General features: G+C 41.0%; 1 protein-coding gene across 1 annotated transcript in view; it reads right to left on the bottom strand.

Moving 5' to 3' along the window:
* LOC128686290 (protein tyrosine phosphatase domain-containing protein 1-like) overlaps positions 1–23,278 on the bottom strand; it is a 494,075-nt gene that overhangs the window by 193,959 nt on the left and 276,838 nt on the right. Inside the window, exons 3-4 of the mRNA XM_070085962.1 lie at positions 19,797–20,035; positions 8,583–8,663 (exon numbers count right to left, since the gene is read on the bottom strand). Of these exons, the coding sequence (XP_069942063.1) occupies positions 8,583–8,663; positions 19,797–20,035 (320 nt within the window). The remainder of the gene's footprint in view (positions 1–8,582; positions 8,664–19,796; positions 20,036–23,278) is intronic.

The raw sequence follows: 23,278 nt of genomic DNA, 5'->3' as shown, positions 1-23,278 counted from the left end.
AACAAGTTGCCAGAATTATGCACTATTTTTCTGTAAGAAAACATTCTTTTTTTTTTCAATTTTTTTCGATTTTTTTCTTTTCAGGAATTCCTCCCTCCCCCAAAGCTCGCCACGAACATATTAAAAAATACAGAAGGGATAAACTTCTATACTCCAAGTATACTCCTAAGCACTTTAGAGTCCTAAGTACAAAAACAGACACTAGGAACTTTAGAGGCTATTGAGGAAACTTAAGGCACACTGAATAGGAGGCGAAATTTTTTCCTGGGTAGAGGCATGGCTGGCAGAGAGTTTGCATAAATGGGGAGAAATAAGAATGGGGGCACGTCAAAAGCGGTGTTCCGCAGGGGTCAGTGTTGGGCCCGTTGTTGTTCAGAATTTACATAAACGACATAGATGAGGGAATAAATAGCGACATTAGCAAATTTGCTGATGACACCAAAATAGGCCGTCCAATTCATTCTAATGAGGACACTAGAGCACTTCAGGATGATTTGAATAGACTGATGAAATGGTCGGAGAAGTGGCAGATGCAGTTTAATATAGACAAATGCAAAGTTCTAAATTTTCGACAGGAAAATAACCATGCCACATATAAACTAAATCATGTAGATCTTAATACTAGCGATTGCGAAAAGGGTTTAGAAGTTCTGTTTAGCAGTAATCTAAAACGAAGACAGCAGTGCATTAGTGTTTGCAATAAAGCTAACAGAATCCTTGGCTTCATATCTAGAAGTATAAATAATAGAAGTCCTCAGGTTGTTCTTCAACTCTATATATCCTTGGTTGGGCCTCATTTAGATTATGCTGCACAGTTCTGGTCACCGTATTACAGAATGGATGTAAATACACTGGAAAGAGCACAGAGGAAGATGACAAAGTTGATCCCATGTATCCGAAATCTTCTCTATGAGGATAGACTGAGGGCCCTGAATCTGCACTCTCTCGAAAGGCGTAGAATTAGGGATGATATGAACGAGGTGTATAAATGGAAAACAGGAATATTTGTAATGCAGTTAAATATTAGTGACATGGTGTGAAGCGAGAGAGAAGCGGCATTCACAAGATAGCTGGAAACTAACATTGCAATTTCTTCAATAAAAATGACAAATCAGTACATACACAGTCCAAATTTAATTAAAATTTTCCATTTATCAAACTCAGCTTTGAAGGTTAATTGATGACACATTCTTATCTCAGAAACGAAAATCCTACAATATACCTGCGCATTAGGCTTGACGCCGCTCAGCAGTTGCCTTAAGAAGTAATCAACATCAAAGGGTTGTCGCTAATTGGATATGAAACAAATTATAATTTGTGTGAATTACTGCTTTTAATGCGATAATTATCGCATTGACAGCAGTAATTCAAATTTATATCCCCCTTCCCTTTAAAAAAAAGCACATTGGGACTTACACTGGCTAAACTTTTCTTTATTAATAATGGCTTTCTTTAATTAAGTACATAATAAGTAAGTATTTAAATAAGTTTTATTTAAACTTTGGGTACAAATTTCTTTTACACTGGTCTTGAGAGCATACAAATGTTATACGCAAATAGAGGTATATAATGAAGGTGTAACCTAACCTAAACAAATACAGTCAGATATGGAGTGTTTTTTCATCAAAAAAAAGAAGAAACATTCTCAAGTTATTTCACAGAAACTAATTTGATTAATAAAACTGGGACATTCAAACGTACACAGCCTTAAATCAAGACACAGTTTAGAGGAAAACACATCTACACCAAAAGTTTACATTTAACTAGAAGAGAATTCTCCATTTACTGTGTAGAATATAACAAAATTTGCACCTATAAGCCAAAGGAAAAAAAATTAATCCGTTTCATAAGAAACATAAGCCATTAAAGATTAAGGCCGTTCAAAAATATTTTATTTTAATCATGGGTAGCCTAGCGCCTGGGGAATGCTAGGCATTCAGACTTAGTACATCAATAAAGATAAATCCAGTTCCTTGGATCAAGAGTCCCTCATCAGCATCAGAGGACGCCCTTCAGGAAGCAAAATCCAGTTACGTAATAGCTCGATAATAGTTAAATAATAATAATAATAATAATAGTTAAATAATCCAGTCATTAAATATTTTTTTCAACATTATAAGTGGCAAAATAGCACTTACACTCTAGATAAATAATATCAACCTTCTTGTAGGTTGTGCACACCAGTACTGGAATACTGAAGCTGGGAGGACACCTGCTCTTGTCTGTTCTTCCACGAACCTTAAATTAGTAATAGTTGGCAAGGGCTGAAAAATTGAAGCCTATCGAATAAGGGATTTTTACATTATAAGCGAAAGCTTATAATGCAACAATCTTGCCTATATATATACACTTCCTGCTCTACTTCTCGTTAGTGTAACTTTGTAAATGGTCCAAATCGAACCGAAGCGTCATCGTAAGCTCCTCTCTTCTATGTGCGAGTTATTTATCAAAGAGAGAACTTCGAGGAAGCTCAACGTTGGTGACATTAATGTAACTTACAATTTATCGTGAAAATAAAAAAAAAACATAAAAACGCCAGTTTTTAATATTTCTCAATTTTATTGCGGTTCTATTATATTTAAAATTCAACACAATCCTTACGATTTTGTTTCCAAGAAAGTTCAATATGACAAAAATAATTCTTTAAGGATTGTCAAAATGGGACGTACGAGGGCCAGATTCAATATAACAAAAATACTTCCAATTAAGACAAGCTAACGCTGAAGTGGCAGTAGCCGGAGGAGTGTGTTCATGTAATTGTAAAGAACCCAGTATATATATATATATATATATATATATATATATATATATATATATATATATATATATATATATATATATATATATATATATATATATATACATGTATATATATATATATATATATATATATATATATATATATATATATATATATATATATATATATATAATAAAATTGGGAATTTGAAATTTAAGTAGAAGAAAGAAAAAGTAAAGCTTTCTTTTAATGAAGGTTCTCAACTGTGAGAGATTAAAGCCTATCAGAAAATGTATGTTCCTGTAATTCATCTGAATCCCAAAATTCCAAATTTTTGTAACACATACATTAAAATTTCAAATTTACACCTATACAGTGTAAATTTGAAGGTTGTCTTTCTTATGGAATGTAAAGTTAATATTTTAAAACCGGTTAGACGATGCATTCTTTACTCTATGAAAAACATACCAGGGCTGAAAATTTGAAGCTGATTGAAGAATCATTCTCCAATTATCGCATTGATTCTAAGTTTCAAAAAACAAGAGTTTAGTCTACAGATTTGCGGCACACAAACTAAACTTAATGGCTTTCATCCTGGCCGTAAAATGCATCAGTCATTAAATGCTAAAGTCGCTCGTAAGAGGTAGACTCAAGTATATTTACTGTGATTTAAGGGAAACCTCAATTTCTTCCTGTTGTACAAAGAAAATCTGCGGATGTGCACTTGTACACCTGAATATCCCTCTCCACCTTCTTCCAATGTCGAACTCTAGAAGCTACGCCGCGGAAGACTTTGGAAATTTTCGAAGTCATCCCAGGATGCTGGGAGTGGGAGAGGGAGAGGGTAACCTTACTGACCAAATGGTTCATATTATAAAGGAATAAGGAAAGGGCAATCGTAAGTATGGAATTAAAGTAACCAGTGAATTAAACACAAATCAAAAAGAGTTCTTTCAAGTACAAAATGTAAAGGTCAGGAAAAATAGAACCACTGAGAACTGGGGCTGAGCAGCTCACTGATAATAAGAGAAAAATGTGTTCTCTTTTTAAAGTAATTATTCATTTTCAGAAGAAAACCAACTGAGTAATATAATAGTCAGGAGAGATATGATTATCAATTAATTAGACAAATTAAAACAAAATAAATCCCGGGGCCTCTACGAATTGCTTTAGATTGGTGCTTCAAGAATGGAAGTGGGAACTTAGTCATCTGTAAACAAGCCTCTGCTAACGCATGAATCCAAACTTGTGTTGTGCCATTGTGGAAGATCACTAACGTAATTCCTATATTTAAATCAAAGGATAAGTAGATTTCATCAAAATACCCTAGGTAAATTGTAAGAATCAATTATAGCCGATATCATAAAAAGCTACCTTACTGAGCATAAATTAATTAATGAGTCGCAACGTAGATTTACAAGAGTCTTTACTGCCTGACAAATTTCTTGACCTTCTTCAATAATGCATTAGAGCAAGTGGACCACGATCATGAACATCATGTTGTTTATTAGTATTTCAGTAAGGCCTTTGATAAAGCACAACACAAAGGATTGTTAGGAAAAGTGTCAGCTCATGGTATAGAAGAATAGATTCTAACATGGATCTAAGCAAGGCTGACTAATAGAAAGCAGAGTTTGCTAAATAGAGTGAAATCTGACTGGGAACTAGTCACAAGTAGCGTTCCAGAGGGATAAGTTTTAGACCCATTGTTGCTCCAAATTTAAATTAATGGCCTTAACGAATGAGTGACAAGTGACTTAAGTAAATTCGCTGAACATACAAATATAGGCTGAATAATAGATTCTGAAGGTCTGAAAACTGGTAGATGTGCACAAGCGTGAAGTCCTAATCCCTGGGAGCGAAATTAACTCTAATAGGTGATGCAGAGCTTCATCATACAGAATGTGAAAAAGACTTTGGAGCTCTGGTAAGCAAAAATCTGAAGCCAAGACAACAATCCCCAAGTGTGTGCAATAAGACTAAAAGATTACTTTGATTTATTTCAAGAAGTATAAGTAACAGGAGTCCAGAAGTTATTTTATACCTAGTAAGGCCTCGCTTGGATTACGCAGCTCAATTTTCGTCGCCGTTTTACATAATGGACATAAATGCATTAGATAGTATTCATAGAAGGACAAAATTGATTCACTGTATGAACAATCTCTCGTACGAGGATTGATTGAAATCATTAAACCTTTACTCTCTTGAGAGATGTAGAATAATTGGAGATATCAGTGAAGTATAAAAATGGTGAGCAAACAACAGGACATATTAAAAAAGTGATCGGTCCCGCGGCCTTGATCACTTCTAACAATAGTTTAAAATTAATAGTTTATAATTGCGGAAAGTGGGGAAAGTGGGGTGTGAGTGATATATATCGATATAAAAAATGCAGGTGTGACCTATATGAGATGAGGTCAGGAAGATAATGAGACCATGCGATTCCTGTGTTGTTAGGTAGGTTGGGCTTTGCCTGGTTGAATATCGTGTATGGCAATGTTCTTTTTTATAGTTTCGTAGCTTCTAGTATTATGTTTAAAGGGGTCGTGTAATATCTTGTTCATTGAGGGCGAGTTGTGTCTCATTCCAATTCATCAAATGTCTCGTGGAATTCCTGTGGAGTACACAGGCGTACTTTAAGCCGTTTCTTTTTGCTAGCGTTTCGATATTCTTTCAGGAGGACCGAAAGATTTCTGCTTGTTAACCCAACATATTTCTTGGAACTGAATTCACAGGGGATGGTGTAGACGCCTGCTGTGGAAGCTAGAAGTACGGAGCTACGTTTAATAGTGATGTCTTTGATAGAGGAAGTGTTTACGGTGGAAACATTGACATCGCTTCTCTCAAGTACCTGGCAGATATTCTTGGCAACATCACTACATGGAAGCATTATGAACTGTTTAGAGGACTCTTCCATGGGGGGGTGGGTTGATGAGGATAGTTTGTGCCTTGAATCTGCAATCTCGGATGAAAAAAGATGGAAACTAAAGGCGTGTGAAGACTTGTCGTACGTAGGTACATTCCTCTTCAAGAAAGCAAGGGCTGGAGTTGCGAAGAGCTCTCAAGAAGAAGTAAATAATTACACCTTTTTAAGTGTGGGTGTTATAGTGTGAATAAAAGTGTTTAGATCGTTCTTGTTGGCAAGTTTTCTATACATTTTGAAGAGAAGTTGGTCACTGTCGGGAGACCTGCACAGAAGTACGTCAAGGAAAGGAAGTTTGCCGTCTTTTTCGAGTTCCATTGTAAACTTTATTGATGGTTCAACAGTACTGATCTTGGTGAGGAGGGTCTGGATATTGAAACGTCTGAGGAAAAAAAAAACAAGATATCATCAACGTATCTCAGCCACGAAATGGTGTTAGAAATGAGTGCTGAATTTCTCGGTCTCTAGGTTCTCCATGAAGAGGTTTGAGAACGCAGTACTGAACAAGCTACCCACTGCCAACACAAAGCTTTCTTTGTAGCAGTTGCCCTAATAATTGAAGAGGTTAATATTAACACAGAGACCCAGTAAACTGATGAAATCTAGAAGAGGTAATGGGAGGTCAGGGTTATGGGTGAGCCTCTGTCTCAGAAAATTTATTGCCGCTTCAGTGGAGACATTGGTAAAGAGAGCTGTGACATCAAAGAAAGCCATGCTTTTATTTTTGACATTTATGTTGGAAATGCGAGAGAGGTCACCTGAGCGTTTGAGGTGCACCTGGCTGATGGTGCCTAGAAGTGCTAAGATGTATTTGGCAAGGCCGCCAGCTAATCTTTGTGATGCGTTCCATATGCTCGAAGTGAGAGAACGTAGAGAAATGCAAGGCTTATGTGTCCTATGAAAGCCATAAAGGCGTACTGGTTTTGGTTGACCTGGTAAAAGTTTTAATAGTTTCTTGCCTGATTCTTTCTGATTTTCATAGTGTGTTACGGGCTTTTTGAAGAAAAGTTTGGGTGGTGTGAAGTGACTGATTCTGATACCGGCTGGTATATGCTGGCATCAGTGAAGAGATCCGAAACTTTATTATTGTACCTACTACTAAATAAGGATCTGATATATCTGTTGCCTATCTAAGAACATACACATCCACAGGTCTACCCATCAACAATTTATCCAGTAATACATAGTCCAACAAAACTACTGTCATTACGCCCTATATCATATATCGTGTTCTTATTTATCCTCTCTTTTTTTTAAAATATGCGTTACATATTACTAAACCTCTTTCTGTACAAAGTTCACTTATAAACTCCATGATTATCACTCATCCCTGACACCCCAAACGTTTTTCCTACTTAAGAATTTAGCTCCTCCTCCACAATTAATATCTCACTTGGTTGAATGCTCCCAAAACCCTCAACATCTACCAAAAAAATTATGTTTTTTTTCTCCAGGTGTATAAACACTAAATATAACCCACTTTTCACATCCGGTCCTTATTTTAATCCACATAATCCTTGAATTTATACATTTATTTTCCCTCTTCTCCTGCCATAAGTGACTTTTCAACATTGCCGCTACTACAACCTTAGCTCTAATTCTCTCAGGTACAGCTATCTAATCTTATTTGTTTCTCCCCACTGGAAAATTCCTACTCCTTTCAGCTTTGTTTCGCAGAGATCCAGGACATCCAGCTTCTTTTCATTCATACCACTGACAATCATCTCCTTATCATCTGCACAGCATCCACACACATTCCAACATTTCAACTTTATAAAGTTTTTCTTCTTTCTACATTTAGTAATTAATACAGGAGAAGGGGTTACTAACCCCTTGTTCCCGGCATTTTAGCCGCCTCTTACGACGCTTTGCTTATGGAAGAAAGATTCTTCTCCACTTCCCCATGGAAGTGAAAGGGAAAAATAAAAACAAAAACTATTAAGAAAATAGGAGAAAACTCAGATAGGTGTGTATACATATACGTGTACATGAATGTGTAGTGGGACCTAAGTGTAAGTAGAGGTAACAAGATGTACCTGTTATCCTGCGTGTTTAGGAGACAGAAATAGAAAGATATCAGCAATCCTACCACTGTGTAAAACAATTACAGGTTTCCGTTTCACACTCATTTGGCAGGACGGGAGAACATCCCTGGGTGGCTGTTGTCTACCAACACTTAATTATTTACTTTCAGACAGAGTTCCGTTATAAATTGGTATAAATTTCAGCATACAGATTGAAGTTTATTTTAGATGCACTGAGGTGATGACCCGAATATACAATATCGTGAAGATAAAATCTGAAGTATCATCATATCTGGTAGCCTCTTTTATATTTCAACTTTCTAAAAATTTTAAAAGTTGTAAGAGTTTTCTAACATTTACGTGTTAACTTAAAAAGGTTTGAGGGTACAGTGCGTAGTGCTATTATTTTTAACGTTTAGATTTTGAGACCTGAAAACTTCTAAAATGATAACATTTGCTACAGGATTTTCTGTGCTTGATGACTGTCTATGTTGTTGCCAAAATCGGTTTGTATATGAGGATAATTATGGGATTTCTGGACTCAGCTTTATGGTCTAAACGTGATGCTATATCAGATGATTTGAGCGCTTATGTGTTCCTGCAACTTTTTTTACTCTAATACTTACAAATTATGCTTTGGGGTCCACATTTCACTGTCCAAGAGGCATAAATTCTTCACATGTCTCCTCTCACTCTCACTCGTCGTCTCTAACTTCCCATCTTTCATTCCTTATCTCTTATTCCTCACCTTACACTCCTATCTATTCTCACCTATCACTCCTCGTCTCTCACTTCTCATCACTCACTTAAATCCTCATCTCTCGCATCTTGACACTCACTCGTCAACTTTTACCCTGATCTGAAGACCAACACAACAACTTTGCATTCAACTTACTTGAGGAACTGACCCACGAGGTCCTTCTTCTGGATGACCTCCGTACTAGGCCTCGCCATAGCCAGAATGCTGTCCGTCACCCTGTGGGAAGTCACCTGAGGTCAGTGGTCATAATGACAAGAACAAATGGTAAGCTTGTAGAGGTTTATTTAGCGCAAGCACAGTGTAGGCTCGATCTTCCGTCCATTCCCTGGCTCCAACCATGAGATTACACAGGAAGGCTATATAAATTAATATTTTTGTGTATTAGCCTGAACGTTTTAATGTTCCAGAAAGACAGAGCCTAAAGCGGTGGTATTATGATCAAGTTGTTACTGCATGTGATGGTGACGGCAGCACTAACGACACATACCTACACCCAGACGTATCATAGTTTGTATGTGTGTGCTGGTGACGGCAGCACTATCAACACGATAGTCTGTATGTGTGTGCTGGTGACGGTAACACTATCAACACAAACCAACACCCAAACGTAGGATGGTCTGTATGTGTGTGCTAGTGGTGGTAGTACTATCAACAAATACTTACATACAAAAGTATGCTAATCTGTGTGTATTCACCTATTTGTAGTCACCTATTTTTGGCTGAGAGATCGATTCATAGCTCCAGGCCTCTCTCTTCCTGCTCCATGTGTTTTATCCAACCTCGTCTTAAAACTACGTATGGTTTCTGCCTAAACTACGTCGCTTTCCAAACTATTCCACTTCCTGACAACTCTATGACTGAAGAAATACTTCCTAACATCCGTTTGAATCATCTGAGTCTTCAGCTTCCAGTTGTGACCCCTTATTTCTGTCTTCCATTTCTGGAACATCCTGTCTCTGTCCACCTTGTCAGTTTGTTATCATGTCTCCTCTAACCCTCCTGTCCCCCAGTGTCGTCAGGCCGATTTCCTTTGTTGCAAACCTTTGCACTTTCTCTAATTTCTTGTGTGTGTGTGTGTGTGTGTGTGTGTGTGTGTGTGTGTGTGTGTGTGTGTGTGTGTGTGTGTGTGTGTATACTCACCTATTTGTACTCACCTATTCGTGGTTGCAGGGGTCGAGTCTTAGCTCCTGGCCCCGCCCCTTCACCGGTTGCTACTGGGCTCTCTCTCTCCCCGCTCCATGAGCTTTATCAAACCTCGTCTTAAAACTGTGTATGGTTCCTGCCTCCACAACGTCATTATCTAGGCTATTCCACTGCCTGACAACTCTATGACTGAAGAAATACTTCCTAATATCTCTCTGACTCATTTGTGTTTTCAACTTCCAATTGTGGCCTCTTGTTTCTGTGTCCCCTCCCTGGAACATCCTGTCTTTGTCCACCTTGTCTATTCCACGCAGTATTTTATATGTCGTTATCATGTCTTCCCTGACCCTCCTGTCCTCCAGTGTCGTCAGGCCGATTTCCCTTAATCTTTCTTCATAGGACATTCCCCTTAGCTCTGGAACTAACCTTGTCGCAAAACTTTGTACCTTCTCTAGTTTCTTGACGTGCTTTATCAAGTGCGGATTCCAAACAGGTGCTGCATACTCCAGTATGGGCCTGACATACACGGTGTACAGTGTCTTGAACGATTCCTTACTAAGGTATCGGAATGCTGTTCTCAGGTTTGCCAGGCGCCCATATGCTGCAGCAGTTATCTGGCTGATGTGTGCTTCCGGAGACATGCTCGGTGTTATACTCACCCCAAGATCTTTCTCCTTGAGTGAGGTTTGCAGTCTTTGGCCACCTAGCCTATACTCTGTCTGTGGTCTTCTGTGCCCTTCCCCTATCTTCATGACTTTGCATTTGGCAGGATTAAATTCGAGAAGCCATTTGCTGGACCAGGTGTCCAGTCTGTCCAGGTCTCTTTGAAGTCCTGCCTGGTCCTCATCTGATTTAATTCTCCTCATTAACTTCACATCATCTGCAAACAGGGACACTTCTGAGTCTAACCCTTCCATCGTGTCGTTCACATATACCAAAAATAGCACTGGTCCTAGGACCGACCCCTGTGGGACCCCGCTCGTCACAGGTGCCCACTGTGATACATCATTACGTGTGTGTGTGCGTGTGTGTGTGTGTGTGTGTATGTGCGTGTGCGTGTGTGTGTGTGTGTGTGTGTGTGTGTGTGTGTGTGTGTGTGTGCGTGTGTGTGTGTGTGTGAGTGAGTGTGTGTACTCACCTAGTTGAGGTTGCAGGGGTCGAGTCCTAGCTCCTGGACTCGCCTCTTCACTGGTCGCTACTAGGTGTGTGTGTGTGTGTGTGTGTGTGTGTGTGTGTGTGTGTGTACTCACCTAGTTCTCACCTAGTTGAGGTTGCGGGGGTCGAGTCCGAGCTCCTGGCCCCGCCTCTTCACTGATCGCTACTAGGTCACTCTCCCTGAGCCGTGAGCTTTATCGTACCTCTGCTTAAAGCTATGTATGGATCCTGCCTCCACTACATCGCTTCCCAAACTATTCCACTTACTGACTACTCTGTGGCTGAAGAAATACTTCCTAACATCCCTGTGATTCATCTGTGTCTTTAGCTTCCAACTGTGTCCCCTTGTTACTGTGTCCAATCTCTGGAACATCCTGTTTTTGTCCACCTTGTCAATTCCTCTCAGTATTTTGTATGTCGTTATCATGTCCCCCCTATCTCTCCTGTCCTCCAGTGTCGTCAGGTTGATTTCCCTTAACCTCTCCTCGTAGGACATACCTCTTAGCTCTGGGACTAGTCTTGTTGCAAACCTTTGCACTTTCTCTAGTTTCTTTACGTGCTTGGCTAGGTGTGGGTTCCAAACTGGTGCCGCATACTCCAATATGGGCCTAACGTATACGGTGTACAGGGTCCTGAACGATTCCTTATTAAGATGTCGGAATGCTGTTCTGAGGTTTGCTAGGCGCCCATATGCTGCAGCAGTTATTTGGTTGATGTGCGCTTCAGGAGATGTGCCTGGTGTTATACTCACCCCAAGATCTTTTTCCTTGAGTGAGGTTTGTAGTCTCTGACCCCCTAGACTGTACTCCGTTTGCGGCCTTCTTTGCCCTTCCCCAATCTTCATGACTTTGCACTTGGTGGGATTGAACTCCAGGAGCCAATTGCTGGACCAGTTCTGCAGCCTGTCCAGATCCCTTTGTAGTTCTGCCTGGTCTTCGATCGAGTGCTTGGCTAGGTGTGGGTTCCAAACTGGTGCTGCATACCCCAACATGGGCCTAACTTACACAGTGTACAGGGTCGTGAACGATTCCTTATTAAGTTGGCGGAATGCTGTTCTTAGGTTTGCTAGGCGCCCATATGCTACAGCAGTTATTTGGTTGATGTGCTCCTCCGGAGATGTGCCTGGTGTTATACTCACCCCAAGATCTTTTTTCTTGAGTGAGGTTTGTAGTCTCTGGCCCCCTAGACTGTACCCCGTCTGCGGTCTTCTTTGCCTTTCCCCAATCTTCATTACTTTGCACTTGGTGGAGTTGAACTCCAGGAGCCAATTGATGGATCAGGTCTGCAGCCTGTCCAGATCCATTTGTAGTTCTCTCCTGGTCCTCGTCCGATTGAATTCTTCTCATCAACTTCACATCGTCTGCAAACAGGGACACTTCGGAGACTATTCCTTCCGTCATGTCGTTCACGAATACCAGAAACAGCACTGGTCCTTGGACTGACCCCTGCGGAACCCAACTCGTCACAGGGGCCCACTCTGACACCTCGCCACGTGCCATGACTCGCTTCTGTCTTCCTGACAGGTATTCCCTCCAGTTTTTGCACTAATTAATTGTGTGGAAAAGTGTTATACGCCTTCTTACAGTCCAAGAAAATGCAATCTATCCACCCCTGTGTGTGTGTGTGTGGCATGCAAAGAGTACGTAACCTTTATTCGGCGCATGGACACACCCTCATTTACAGGCTATCTCCCCCAACCAGCGAACCAGGTTGCTAAGAGTTGATGATGGGGCCCCATCGTTCAACTAGTGACCAGGTTCTAGCCAATAAGAAGGTGGGATTGGCAATCGCAGAGGTTATGTGGATACCGCTCTCCTGTCTGCCCTTGTCATTCCCATTCTAGAGCTGGTTGAAGCACGGTCTGCTATCTTGTGGCTTCTATTTCTGCCTTGCTTACCGTGGAGTGCACTATATTTATCACTGTACATAGTGTACATATTGCTGTTCTAAATTGGTGAAGGATAATATAAGTCTAAACTTTTTCTACTGTGTTTATTTGCTCCCATTACACCTGGGATAACAGGCCATTTGAAATCCTAGGTTGTAATATAGGTAGCCTGTCCGAGCTGGAGCTGGACTTAGAGAAACGGTTGAGCTTAGGGTGAAGCTTGTAGCAGGAACATTGTGTAGCTTGCTGTTTCGCTTCGCTTTACAAATTTTGCGTGTCAGTTGCTTATGATCAGCCTTGCTATTGTGTGATCGTTCAACAGCTCGCTACTAGCTTGTTCAGTGTGCTCGCTTCGCTACGGTCAATCTTGTGTGCAGTCGGCTTTGCTTGTATGCGTATTCTGCAATCGTACTGTGCATAGCTAAGCGTGTTCTGCAAATTAACGTGTTACGTTGGGGTATTCGTACTGTGCATAGCGAATAACTTATGCCACCTAGACGAGTCAGACGCCTGGTGTCGGCATATACTTTGCATAACCTACCTAAATTGTCCCTACAGCGTTGTTGGCAAATTGCTCGTTCCATTGGCATTCCCTATAAACGCACTCTCACAGCTGCGCAACTGCGTTCACTTATTGCTGACAAACTTATTGAAGAAGAGATGGCACATCAAACTCCTCCCTCTACGGGAGCTGGGGCAAAAACTCTTATGTTCTCGCATGAGGAAGATGATACACCTACGGAGCAAAATGGTCAGTATGGTGCAGCTGGGTTGTCTCGAGGTGAATCAGCGTCGTTGGCACTTGAGCTGGCAAAAATCACGCTGGAGCAAACTAGGGAACAGAGAGCATTCGCAAGGGAAGAATTTGATAGGGAAAGAGAAAGGAGGCAGTTTTCGCATTCTGTAAACGATTTCAGTTTACAAAAAGCAGTACAGCTTGTTCCCCGCTTCAATGAGGCCGAACCAGAGCAATTTTTCGAAAGCTTCGAAAATCAGGCTCGAGCCTTGAGGTGGCCGGAACAGCACTGGGCAGCGTTGGTTCATACAGCATTATTGGGTAAGGCACAGGAATTTACGTCGGTATTAACTGACGCTGAATTCTCTGATTATCAAGTAGTGAAGACCACAGTGTTGGGAGCATATACATGTATCCCAGCTAAATATCGTAAGACCTTCAAATTGAACAGGCGGCAGCTTGGTCAATCCCTGGTGGACTTTGTGAGACAGCAAACCAAAGCTTTTACCAGCTGGTATAAAGCGAGTGGTGTCTCTAACTTTGAGGAGCTGGTGCAGCTTATTCTGATTGATAACCTGCTGGAGTCTGTGGGACCAGAGGTTCGTGTCTTTCTGCAGGATCGTGACTTAACCACTGCATTGGAGGCGGCCAGGTTGGCTGATACCTTCGAAACGAACCGCTCCTTGTCCGAGCGGTCCCGTCTCTCTTTTCAACAGTCTGGCGTGAGCAGAGATCGACAACATTGGAGAATGAAGTGCCAGCCGGAGGGAGAGCGTCTACGTCATCCAACCAAGTCACCTGGTGAGCCACGCTTCTCAACATATGGTCCCCCTGCGGAGAGGCAAACTACTTATGGAGCATCTCGACAACAATATCCAGAGAGGCACCAGCCAGAACGACACCACTTGCAACGTCATCAGGGAGTAAAGGGCAAGCCTGTCGTCTGCTTCAGGTGCAATAAAGTAGGTCACATCAGTTCCAACTGCCCCCAAAAACCTCAACCCATTGGGAAAATCTCTAATATCCCTAGTAACATGTCCCCTAGAGAAGTAGAAAAAGGTATGGCCCCTTATTATTGCGAAAGTCTTATTTCCCTTCAGGAAAACTCAGAACCAACTAAAGTAAATACCTTTAGAGATACTGGAGCATATTGCTCACTTGTCAGAGAAGGAATATTACCCCTTTCAGAGAATACTTCTTTGAATTCCTCAGTTTTATTGGAAGCATATGGAGGAGCTATATATTCTGTTCCTTTGCATAAAATTTATGTACAGTGCAAATATTACACTGGGTACTTGACTGTAGGTGTCTCAAAAGGATTTCCCATGAAAAATGCCATGTTATTACTGGGTAATAACATTACTACTGTTAGTTCGTGTCCTGAACCTATAATGATTAATGCTTCTCCAGTGTTGGCCATAACTCGGGCAACATCCCAAGGGTTGTCTGGAGAGAATGTTGACCTATCCTTGGACGACTCCGATCTCGGAATAGCCACGTTGTTTTATGAGACACACCGGCCGGAGTCTCGTAAATCAAGTGAACAGACCCCGATCAAGCCTTCCTATTCCCAGGTTGCAGGATTGCCAGATGTCTCTGTTTCCATGCCCGAGGGACTGTCCTTCCGGGAGGAACAACGAAAGGACCCTTCTTTAAAATTCGCTTTTCAGGCAGCCATGGGTAAATCCTCTTTGGGTCATCCAGTCAAGTATGAAGTTAAAAATGATTATTTGGTCTGCACTGAGACTGGTAAGGAGATAGAGGGCCGGCAATTATACGACAGGTTAGTGGTTCCAACCAAGTATAGACCTCAGATATTAAATATAGCTCATAATACGTCATTAGGAGGTCACTTAGGAATTACAAAAACCTTGTATAGAATCACAAAAGAATTTTATTGGCCAAAATTAAAGAAAGATGTGAAGAATCATATTAGGTGTTGCCGAGAATGTCAGCAAGTTGGAAAACCTGGACATTCCATTAAACCTGCACCTCTCCAACCCATACCTGCTGATGGAGAACCTTTTGCAGATTTAATTATAGATTGTGTAGGTCCACTACCTAAGTCAAAGTCTGGAAATCAGTATTTATTTACAATTATGGATAAAGTAACCAGATATCCTGAAGCGATCCCAATGCGTAGTATCAATACTAAAGCTATTCTCAAAGCTTTAACAAAATTCATTTCTTGTTTTGGCATTCCTAAAACTATACAAAGTGATCAAGGTACTAACTTCACTGCCAAAGCATTTAGGGAAGTATTAACTAGGTTAGGGATAATTCACAACTTATCCACTGCCTATCATCCTCAGTCCCAAGGCGCCTTGGAAAGATTCCACCAAACATTAAAAACAATGATGAGAAGTTTTTGCATGCACTTTCCGACAGATTGGGATGAATCTCTACCTTTGTTGCTGTTCTCAGTACGAGAGACGGTGCAAGAGTCTACAGGGTATAGTCCGTTTGAGCTGATCTTTGGGCACAATGTACGAGGTCCTCTTCGGGTGCTCAAAGAAGGATGGATGGGAGAAGACGTAAGCTCAGCACTCTACAACCCGTCTTCAAGGTTGCAGGTGGCACGTGAGTTAGCCACGGCTAACCTAAAGACAGCTCAAAGTAAGATGAAACAGAGGTATGACAGAAGTGCACAATTCCGCTCCTTCCATCCAGGAGACAAGGTGTTGGTGCAGGAACCTATACCTGGCCACACCTTGAAAGCTAGATTTACGGGACCTATGCAGATAGTAAGTAGATTATCTGATTTAAATTATGTGGTAGCTCCCATTGATAAGACCTCAAAAACAAAAACTTACCACATTAATCAAATCAAGGCCTTTCATACACCAGATAAAGTCCCAGTAATGACTCTGTCCTCTACCTCTGAGGACGACTCTGACTCTTTGCACTCTATCTCTGAAATTAATACTAAACTTTCAAATTCTGTCCTCCTCAAGGATCCTAGCCCGTTAATGGATGGATTATCTGAAATACAAGCAACCAATTTAACTGAGCTTCTACAGTCATATCCTAATATTTTTTCGGATGTGCCGAAAAAATGTACGTTAGGTTACCATGATGTAGATGTGGGAAAATCTAAACCAATTAAACTCTCCCCCTACAGAGCTAATCCTGAAAAGCAAAGGCTACTTCAGCAGGAAGTAGACTTCTTGTTAGAACATGGTTTAGTGGAGGAGTCATCTAGTCCATGGGCTTCACCGTGCATCCTAGTAAAAAAGGCTGATGGAGGGTTTCGTATGTGCACAGACTACCGTAAAGTGAACGAGGTCACAATCACAGATGCTTACCCTCTTCCTCGTCTGGATGACGTAATTGACTTTGTGGGTAAGGCTACTTTTGTGTCCAAATTAGATCTCCTTAAAGGTTACTATCAGGTACCTTTGACAGATAAGGCGAAGGAAATCTCTGCCTTCGTAATTCCAGGAGGTCATTATCAGTATACAGTTACCCCCTTCGGAATGAAAAATTCCCCCTCTTCATTCCAGAAACTCATCCATCAGGCTATTAAAGGACTTGAAGGCACGGCAGCATACCTAGATGATATTGTTGTGGTGTCTGATACTTGGGATCAACACCTACTTAGACTTAAAGCTCTGTTTGAGACCTTTAAGAATTCCCAATTAACAGTTAATTTATCTAAATCTTCCTTTGGCCAGGCCACTGTCACTTTTCTAGGCCATGAAGTAGGTAGTGGTAATGTTGCACCTAAACTTGCTAAAGTTCTTTCGATTAAAGAATATCCAGTTCCTCATGATAGGAAATCTCTTCAACGTTTCCTAGGCATGATAGGATTTTACAGAAGATTCTGTAAGAATTTCTCAGATATTGTAGCCCCTCTTACCTCTCTTACCAGTCATAAAGTTCCCTTTAATTGGACGTCAGATTGTAACACTGCTTTTAATAAAGCAAAAAGATTATTGTGCTCTGCACCCATTCTCCTGTCTCCAGACTTCTCCAAACCTTTTTCATTACAGGTTGATGCTTGTGAGTCTGGGGTTGGGGCGGTACTATTACAAATCGGGAACAAGGAGCTGCAGCCAATCGCATACTTTTCAGCTAAGTTCCAGCCACATCAGAGAGCTTACTCTACCATTGAAAAAGAAGCCCTCGCGCTGGTAATGGCTTTGGAGCATTTCGATGTTTATGTGGGCCAGACATCGCAGGTGGTCACAGTCTACAGTGATCACAACCCGTTAGTCTATCTCCAAGCCATGAAGAATCACAACACAAGGCTTATGCGTTGGACGCTCAGGCTGCAGCCCTACAACCTAAAAATTAATTATATTGCCGGCAAAGAAAATGTGTTGGCAGACTCTTTGTCAAGAGTCTAGTTTAATATTTTATTTAGGTTAGGATGTATTTGTGGTAACCCCCCTTTCAAGCTCTTTTTTTTATCCCCTGATGTGGGGGTTTTTTTTTAGTGAGGGGATACGGGCTACCGTCCGCTTGTATCTTGGACCTATGTTGGCCTATCTGACTGCTGTCTCACTCTGAGTTTAGGGTTTGGCTTTTGGTCACTAGGAAAGCTGAGCTCTATCTAAGAGTTGGATGGTGGAGAGGATAGGCGGTCCCATTATTTTGTGCCATGGCGGCACGGTTACCACTGGGAGGTGGCAGCCTAATCCTGAGCCTTCTCGGGGGTGGGGGTGTGGCATGCAAAGAGTACGTAACCTTTATTCGGCGCATGGACACACCCTCATTTACAGGCTATCTCCCCCAACCAGCGAACCAGGTTGCTAAGAGTTGATGATGGGGCCCCATCGTTCAACTAGTGACCAGGTTCTAGCCAATAAGAAGGTGGGATTGGCAATCGCAGAGGTTATGTGGATACCGCTCTCCTGTCTGCCCTTGTCATTCCCATTCTAGAGCTGGTTGAAGCACGGTCTGCTATCTTGTGGCTTCTATTTCTGCCTTGCTTACCGTGGAGTGCACTATATTTATCACTGTACATAGTGTACATATTGCTGTTCTAAATTGGTGAAGGATAATATAAGTCTAAACTTTTTCTACTGTGTTTATTTGCTCCCATTACACCTGGGATAACAGGCCATTTGAAATCCTAGGTTGTAATAGTGTGCGTGCATGTGAGTGAGTGAGTGTGTGTGTGTGTGTGTGTGTGTGTGTGTGTGTGTGTGTGTGTGTGTGTGTGTGTGTGTGTGTGTGTGTGTGTGTGCACTCACCTAGCTGAACTCACCTAGTTGTGGTTGCAGGGGTCGATTCATAGTTCCTGGCCTCGCCTCTTCACTGGTAGCTACCGGGTCACTCTCGCTGAACCATGAGCTTTATCATACCTCTGCTTAAAGCTATGTATGGTTCCTGCCTCCACTACATCGCTTCCCAAACTATTCCACTTAATGACTACTCTGTGACTGAAGAAATACTTCCTAACATCCCTGTGATTCATCTGTGTCTTCAACTTCCAACTGTGTCCCCTTGTTGCTGTGTCCCATCTCTGGAACATCCTGTCTTTGTCCACCTTGTCAATTCCTCTCAGTATTTTGTATGTCGTTATCATGTCCCCCCCTATCCCTCCTGTCCTCCAGTGTCGTCAGGTTGATTTCCCTTAACCTCTCCTCGTAGGACATACCTCTTAGCTTTGGGACTAGTCTTGTTGCAAACCTTTGCGCTTTCTCTAGTTTCTTTACATGCTTGGCTAGGTGTGGGTTCCAGACTGGTGCCGCATACTCCAATATGGGCCTAACGTACACGGTGTACAGGGTCCTCAACGATTTCTTGTGTGTGAGTGTGTGTGTGTGTGTTTGTGTGTATGTTGATGTTATCAAGATAGGTAACATGTGTGTACCGGTATTGATTTTTAACATGCTGGTGTTGTATAACTTCTCTTGTTGTATAACTCACTCTTTAGAGTGAGAGGGGTTGAACTGAGAGGGGTTGGGCCTGAATGAGAGGGGTTGGACTGAGAAGAGTTGGATCTGAGTGAGAGGGGTTGGATCTGAGTTAGAGAGGTTGGACTGAGAAAGGTTGGATCTGAGTAAGAGGGGTTGGACTGAGAGGGGTTGGATCTAAGTGAGAGAGGTTGGACTGAGAAGGGTTGGATCTGAGTGAGAGGGAGTGGAAGGAGGAGGGCTGGACTGAGAAGGGTTGGATCTGAGCGAGAGGGATTGGAAGGAGAAGTGTTGGATCTGAGTTAGAAGGGATGGACTGAAAGGGGTTGGATCTGAGTCTAATAGAGGGGTTGGACTGAGAAGGGTTGGGTCTGAGTTAGAGGGGGTTTGATTTAAGCGGGACTTGCACATGAGTTAAAAGTGTTATCAAAGCTTATAGATTCGCTAGCATTGAAAATGTTTTGGGCAAATATTTTCGTTAGTGGGTCTGGATCTAATAAGGATCTGCCCATTATGGGCCAATAGGCCTGTTGCAGCGTTGCTCATTTCTTATGTTCTCTTACCAGTGGGAGTAGATGCCGTTGATGGCCATGTCTTCAGCGCCCCAGGAGTCACCGTTATCGTACCTACAGCGCTTCCCGCCGCAGAAAACTGAGCACTGAAGCTCTGTGGGGGTTACCTGACGGAAGTGCTCACTAATGCGGGAGTAGTTACTGTGAACTACAGTCTCTCTCTTGTTGAGGGAGAGCCCCGCCGGCCGCAGCCCCTCCACCTCCGCACCACTAACACTCTCCACCGACATCTGTACAAAAAAAGAGAAACGTTGATGAGGCTTACCTCTTGTTCTTGATGTTGTGAAGTTTATATATGCTACAATAATATGATGTTGTGAAGGTGATATAAGCTATAATATGATGTTGTGAAGCTGTTATATGCTATGCTATGATGTTGGGAAGCTGATATATTCTAAGCTATGATGTTGGGAAGTTGATATATGTTAGTCTGTGTTGTTGTAAAGTTGATATATGTGCTAGGCCATGATCTTATGAGGTTGATATGTGCTAGGTTATGATGCTCTGAAGCTGATATATGCTAATTTATGATGTTGTGAGGTTGATATATGCACTTGAATGGTATACAATACCGACAAGATGAAAATTAGATACTTGAGCAACATCTGGGTACCTTTATTGTAGACGTTTCGCCATCCAGTGGCTTTATCAATACAAATTCAAGTACACAGTTGGAAGACAGTAGATGTGGAATATAATTTCCCATAATTATGCTGTATATCTTTTATAATGTAAATATACATGATTAATGCATTACTATTGTTCTAAAGTGTATTTTAAAGAAAAGAGCCTACAGGGAACCTCTGCGCCTACGCTGACGAGGGAGAGGCGGGAGTGTTTTGAATGGAGTTAAGAGGCTGGGAAAAAATGGGACCAGGAAATTGACATCCACGGCGGCCTAAGGATTAATATTGGCCTCACTTCGTAATAGGAAGTGTCGTAACTGTTCCTGGTGTAGAGTGAGGGAACGTGATTTACGGGACCATCGTAATAAAGTGAATAATGGTAAGTGAATAAAGTGAATAATGGTAATTAGTGAATAATGGTAAGTGAATAAAGTGAATAATGGTAATTAGTGAATAATGGTAAGTGAATAAAGTGAATAATGGTAATTAGTGAATAATGGTAAGTGAATAAAGTGAATAATGGTAATTAGTGAATAATGGTAAGTGAATAAAGTGAATAATGGTAATTAGTGAATAATGGTAAGTGAATAAAGTGAATAATGGTAATTAGTGAATAATGGTAAGTGAATAATGGTAAGTGAATAAAGTGAATAATGGTAATTAGTGAATAATGGTAAGTGAATAAAGTGAATAATGGTAATTAGTGAATAATGGTAAGTGAATAAAGTGAATAATGTTAATTAGTGAATAATGGTAAGTGAATAAAGTGAATAATGGTAATTAGTGAATAATGGTAAGTGAATAAAGTGAATAATGGTAATTAGTGAATAATGGTAAGTGAATAAAGTGAATAATGTTAATTAGTGAATAATGGTAAGCAGGCACTGGTGGACGCCATGGAGTGTGTTCAGGGGAAAATACCCATGATTTAATCATCACTCATCGGTCTCAGATCTTAATGGAGTGACCTCTAATGTACATAATAGTTATGAGACGTTAAACCGTATGGTGGGCTGTGAAGTAAACAGTGACAATAACACTAAGTTACGAGAATGTGCGAAGTGAAATGAGTCGCCGTTCTCCGAGTGAGCATCTGTTAACCTCGTGGTTCCTGTCCCGAGGATAGTGGAGTTTATGGAGTCACGATTTCTAAACCGGAACAAACCAACGGATACCTCGTCCTGCTGAAATAAGAACCGTATCGGTGTAGCAGGACATCAAAATGAGATGGTGAATGGAGGAAATAAGGAGCATCAATCACCCACAGTTAGGTAACCCTTCTAGTTATAGCAAACTGATACTCGCCAGTTAGGTATGTTGTAATTGGATGGGTTGTGGGTGATCTAGCTACATCAAGTGACCATCAGAGAATATCTGGTAAGTGGTGTTATTATATACAAGTATTTTTTCTTGATGGATATATATGTGTGTAACCTACTCCCCCCTTTCATTCAGTCAAATATAATAATAATCTATACAGTCCACAATTAATTAGTAGCGCCGTACTTGTGGGTGCTATCCACGTCATACTGGTCTCGGATAGATATGGGTAAGGTTGTGAGGTCGAAGGAGCCACCTGTAGTGACCAGGGGTGGCTAAGTTTTCTCACATGTCTACACGGGGTAACTACTGTAAACAATATATGGTTGTCGCCTCCCAATGAGATTACTTGTATGAAGGTAATCTTGAGGTACATATAGGTACCCCTTATAAGTTTTCCATAGTAGAACTATATACAAAAGATGAGGTAATCAGTTCCTCAGTCTTGGAGTTGGTGTGAAGATCACAGTAGTTGTGAATTTGAGGGATTGTTTACCTCATTTTTTGTTTATAGTTCTTCTACTTTCCAGTTATGTCCTTGAATTTGTATAGATAAACCACTGGATGACGAAACGTCTACAATAAAGATACCTACCCAGGTGTTGCACATGTGTTTAATTTTCACCAAGCTGATATATGCTAAGCATGGTGTTATGAAGCTGATATATGCTAGGCTAAGTGTTAGTGGACACCTAAAAGTACATGACGGTGTAATGTATAAACTAATTACTAGACTTCTACACCAAGCATTAAAATTATCAATATATATATATATATATATATATATATATATATATATATATATATATATATATATATATATATATATATAAAACACTGACCTCTGGCTGAAGGAGACTCGAACCTACGAACCTTGGAACAAGGTACGCAGTGCTTTACCAATCTACCCACACTGGACCAATACCTTGGAGTCCAGCTTGCGCTAGACTTTGATCCAAGGCAGCCAGCTTTCAGGGAGAAGGCTTACAGCTTTTTATCTCATCCCCTGCATGCATCAGCCTTACTAGAGATATTAACAATGCAAGGAATTCGCAAGAGCAGGCGAATTCCTTGCATTGTTAATATCTCTAGTAAGGCTGATGCATGCAGGGGATGAGATGAAAAGCTGTAAGCCTTCTCCCTGAAAGCTGGCTGCCTTGGATCAAAGTCTAGCGCAAGCTGGACTCCAAGGTATTGGTCCAGTGTGGGTAGATTGGTAAAGCACTGCATACCTTGTTCCAAGGTTCGTAGGTTCGAGTCTCCTTCAGCCAGAGATCAGTGTTTGTGTATATTTCGCCTGCTCTTGCGAATTCCTTGCATATATATATATATATATATATATATATATATATATATATATATATATATATATATATATATATATATATATATATATATAAATTCTTCTACCACCCCCTATATTTTATATATATTTTATTTAAAGACAAAATACATTGATAAAACATTCGCGAAAATACAATAGAAAGTAAAACAACACAGATCTCAACTCAGTGCTACATCTCGAAT

This window comes from Cherax quadricarinatus, chromosome 17, assembly GCF_038502225.1.
Source record: "Cherax quadricarinatus isolate ZL_2023a chromosome 17, ASM3850222v1, whole genome shotgun sequence".
Lineage (NCBI taxonomy): Eukaryota > Metazoa > Arthropoda > Malacostraca > Decapoda > Parastacidae > Cherax > Cherax quadricarinatus.
Note: the sequence above shows the minus strand (reverse complement) of the source record. Positions and strands in the feature narration are given on the sequence as shown.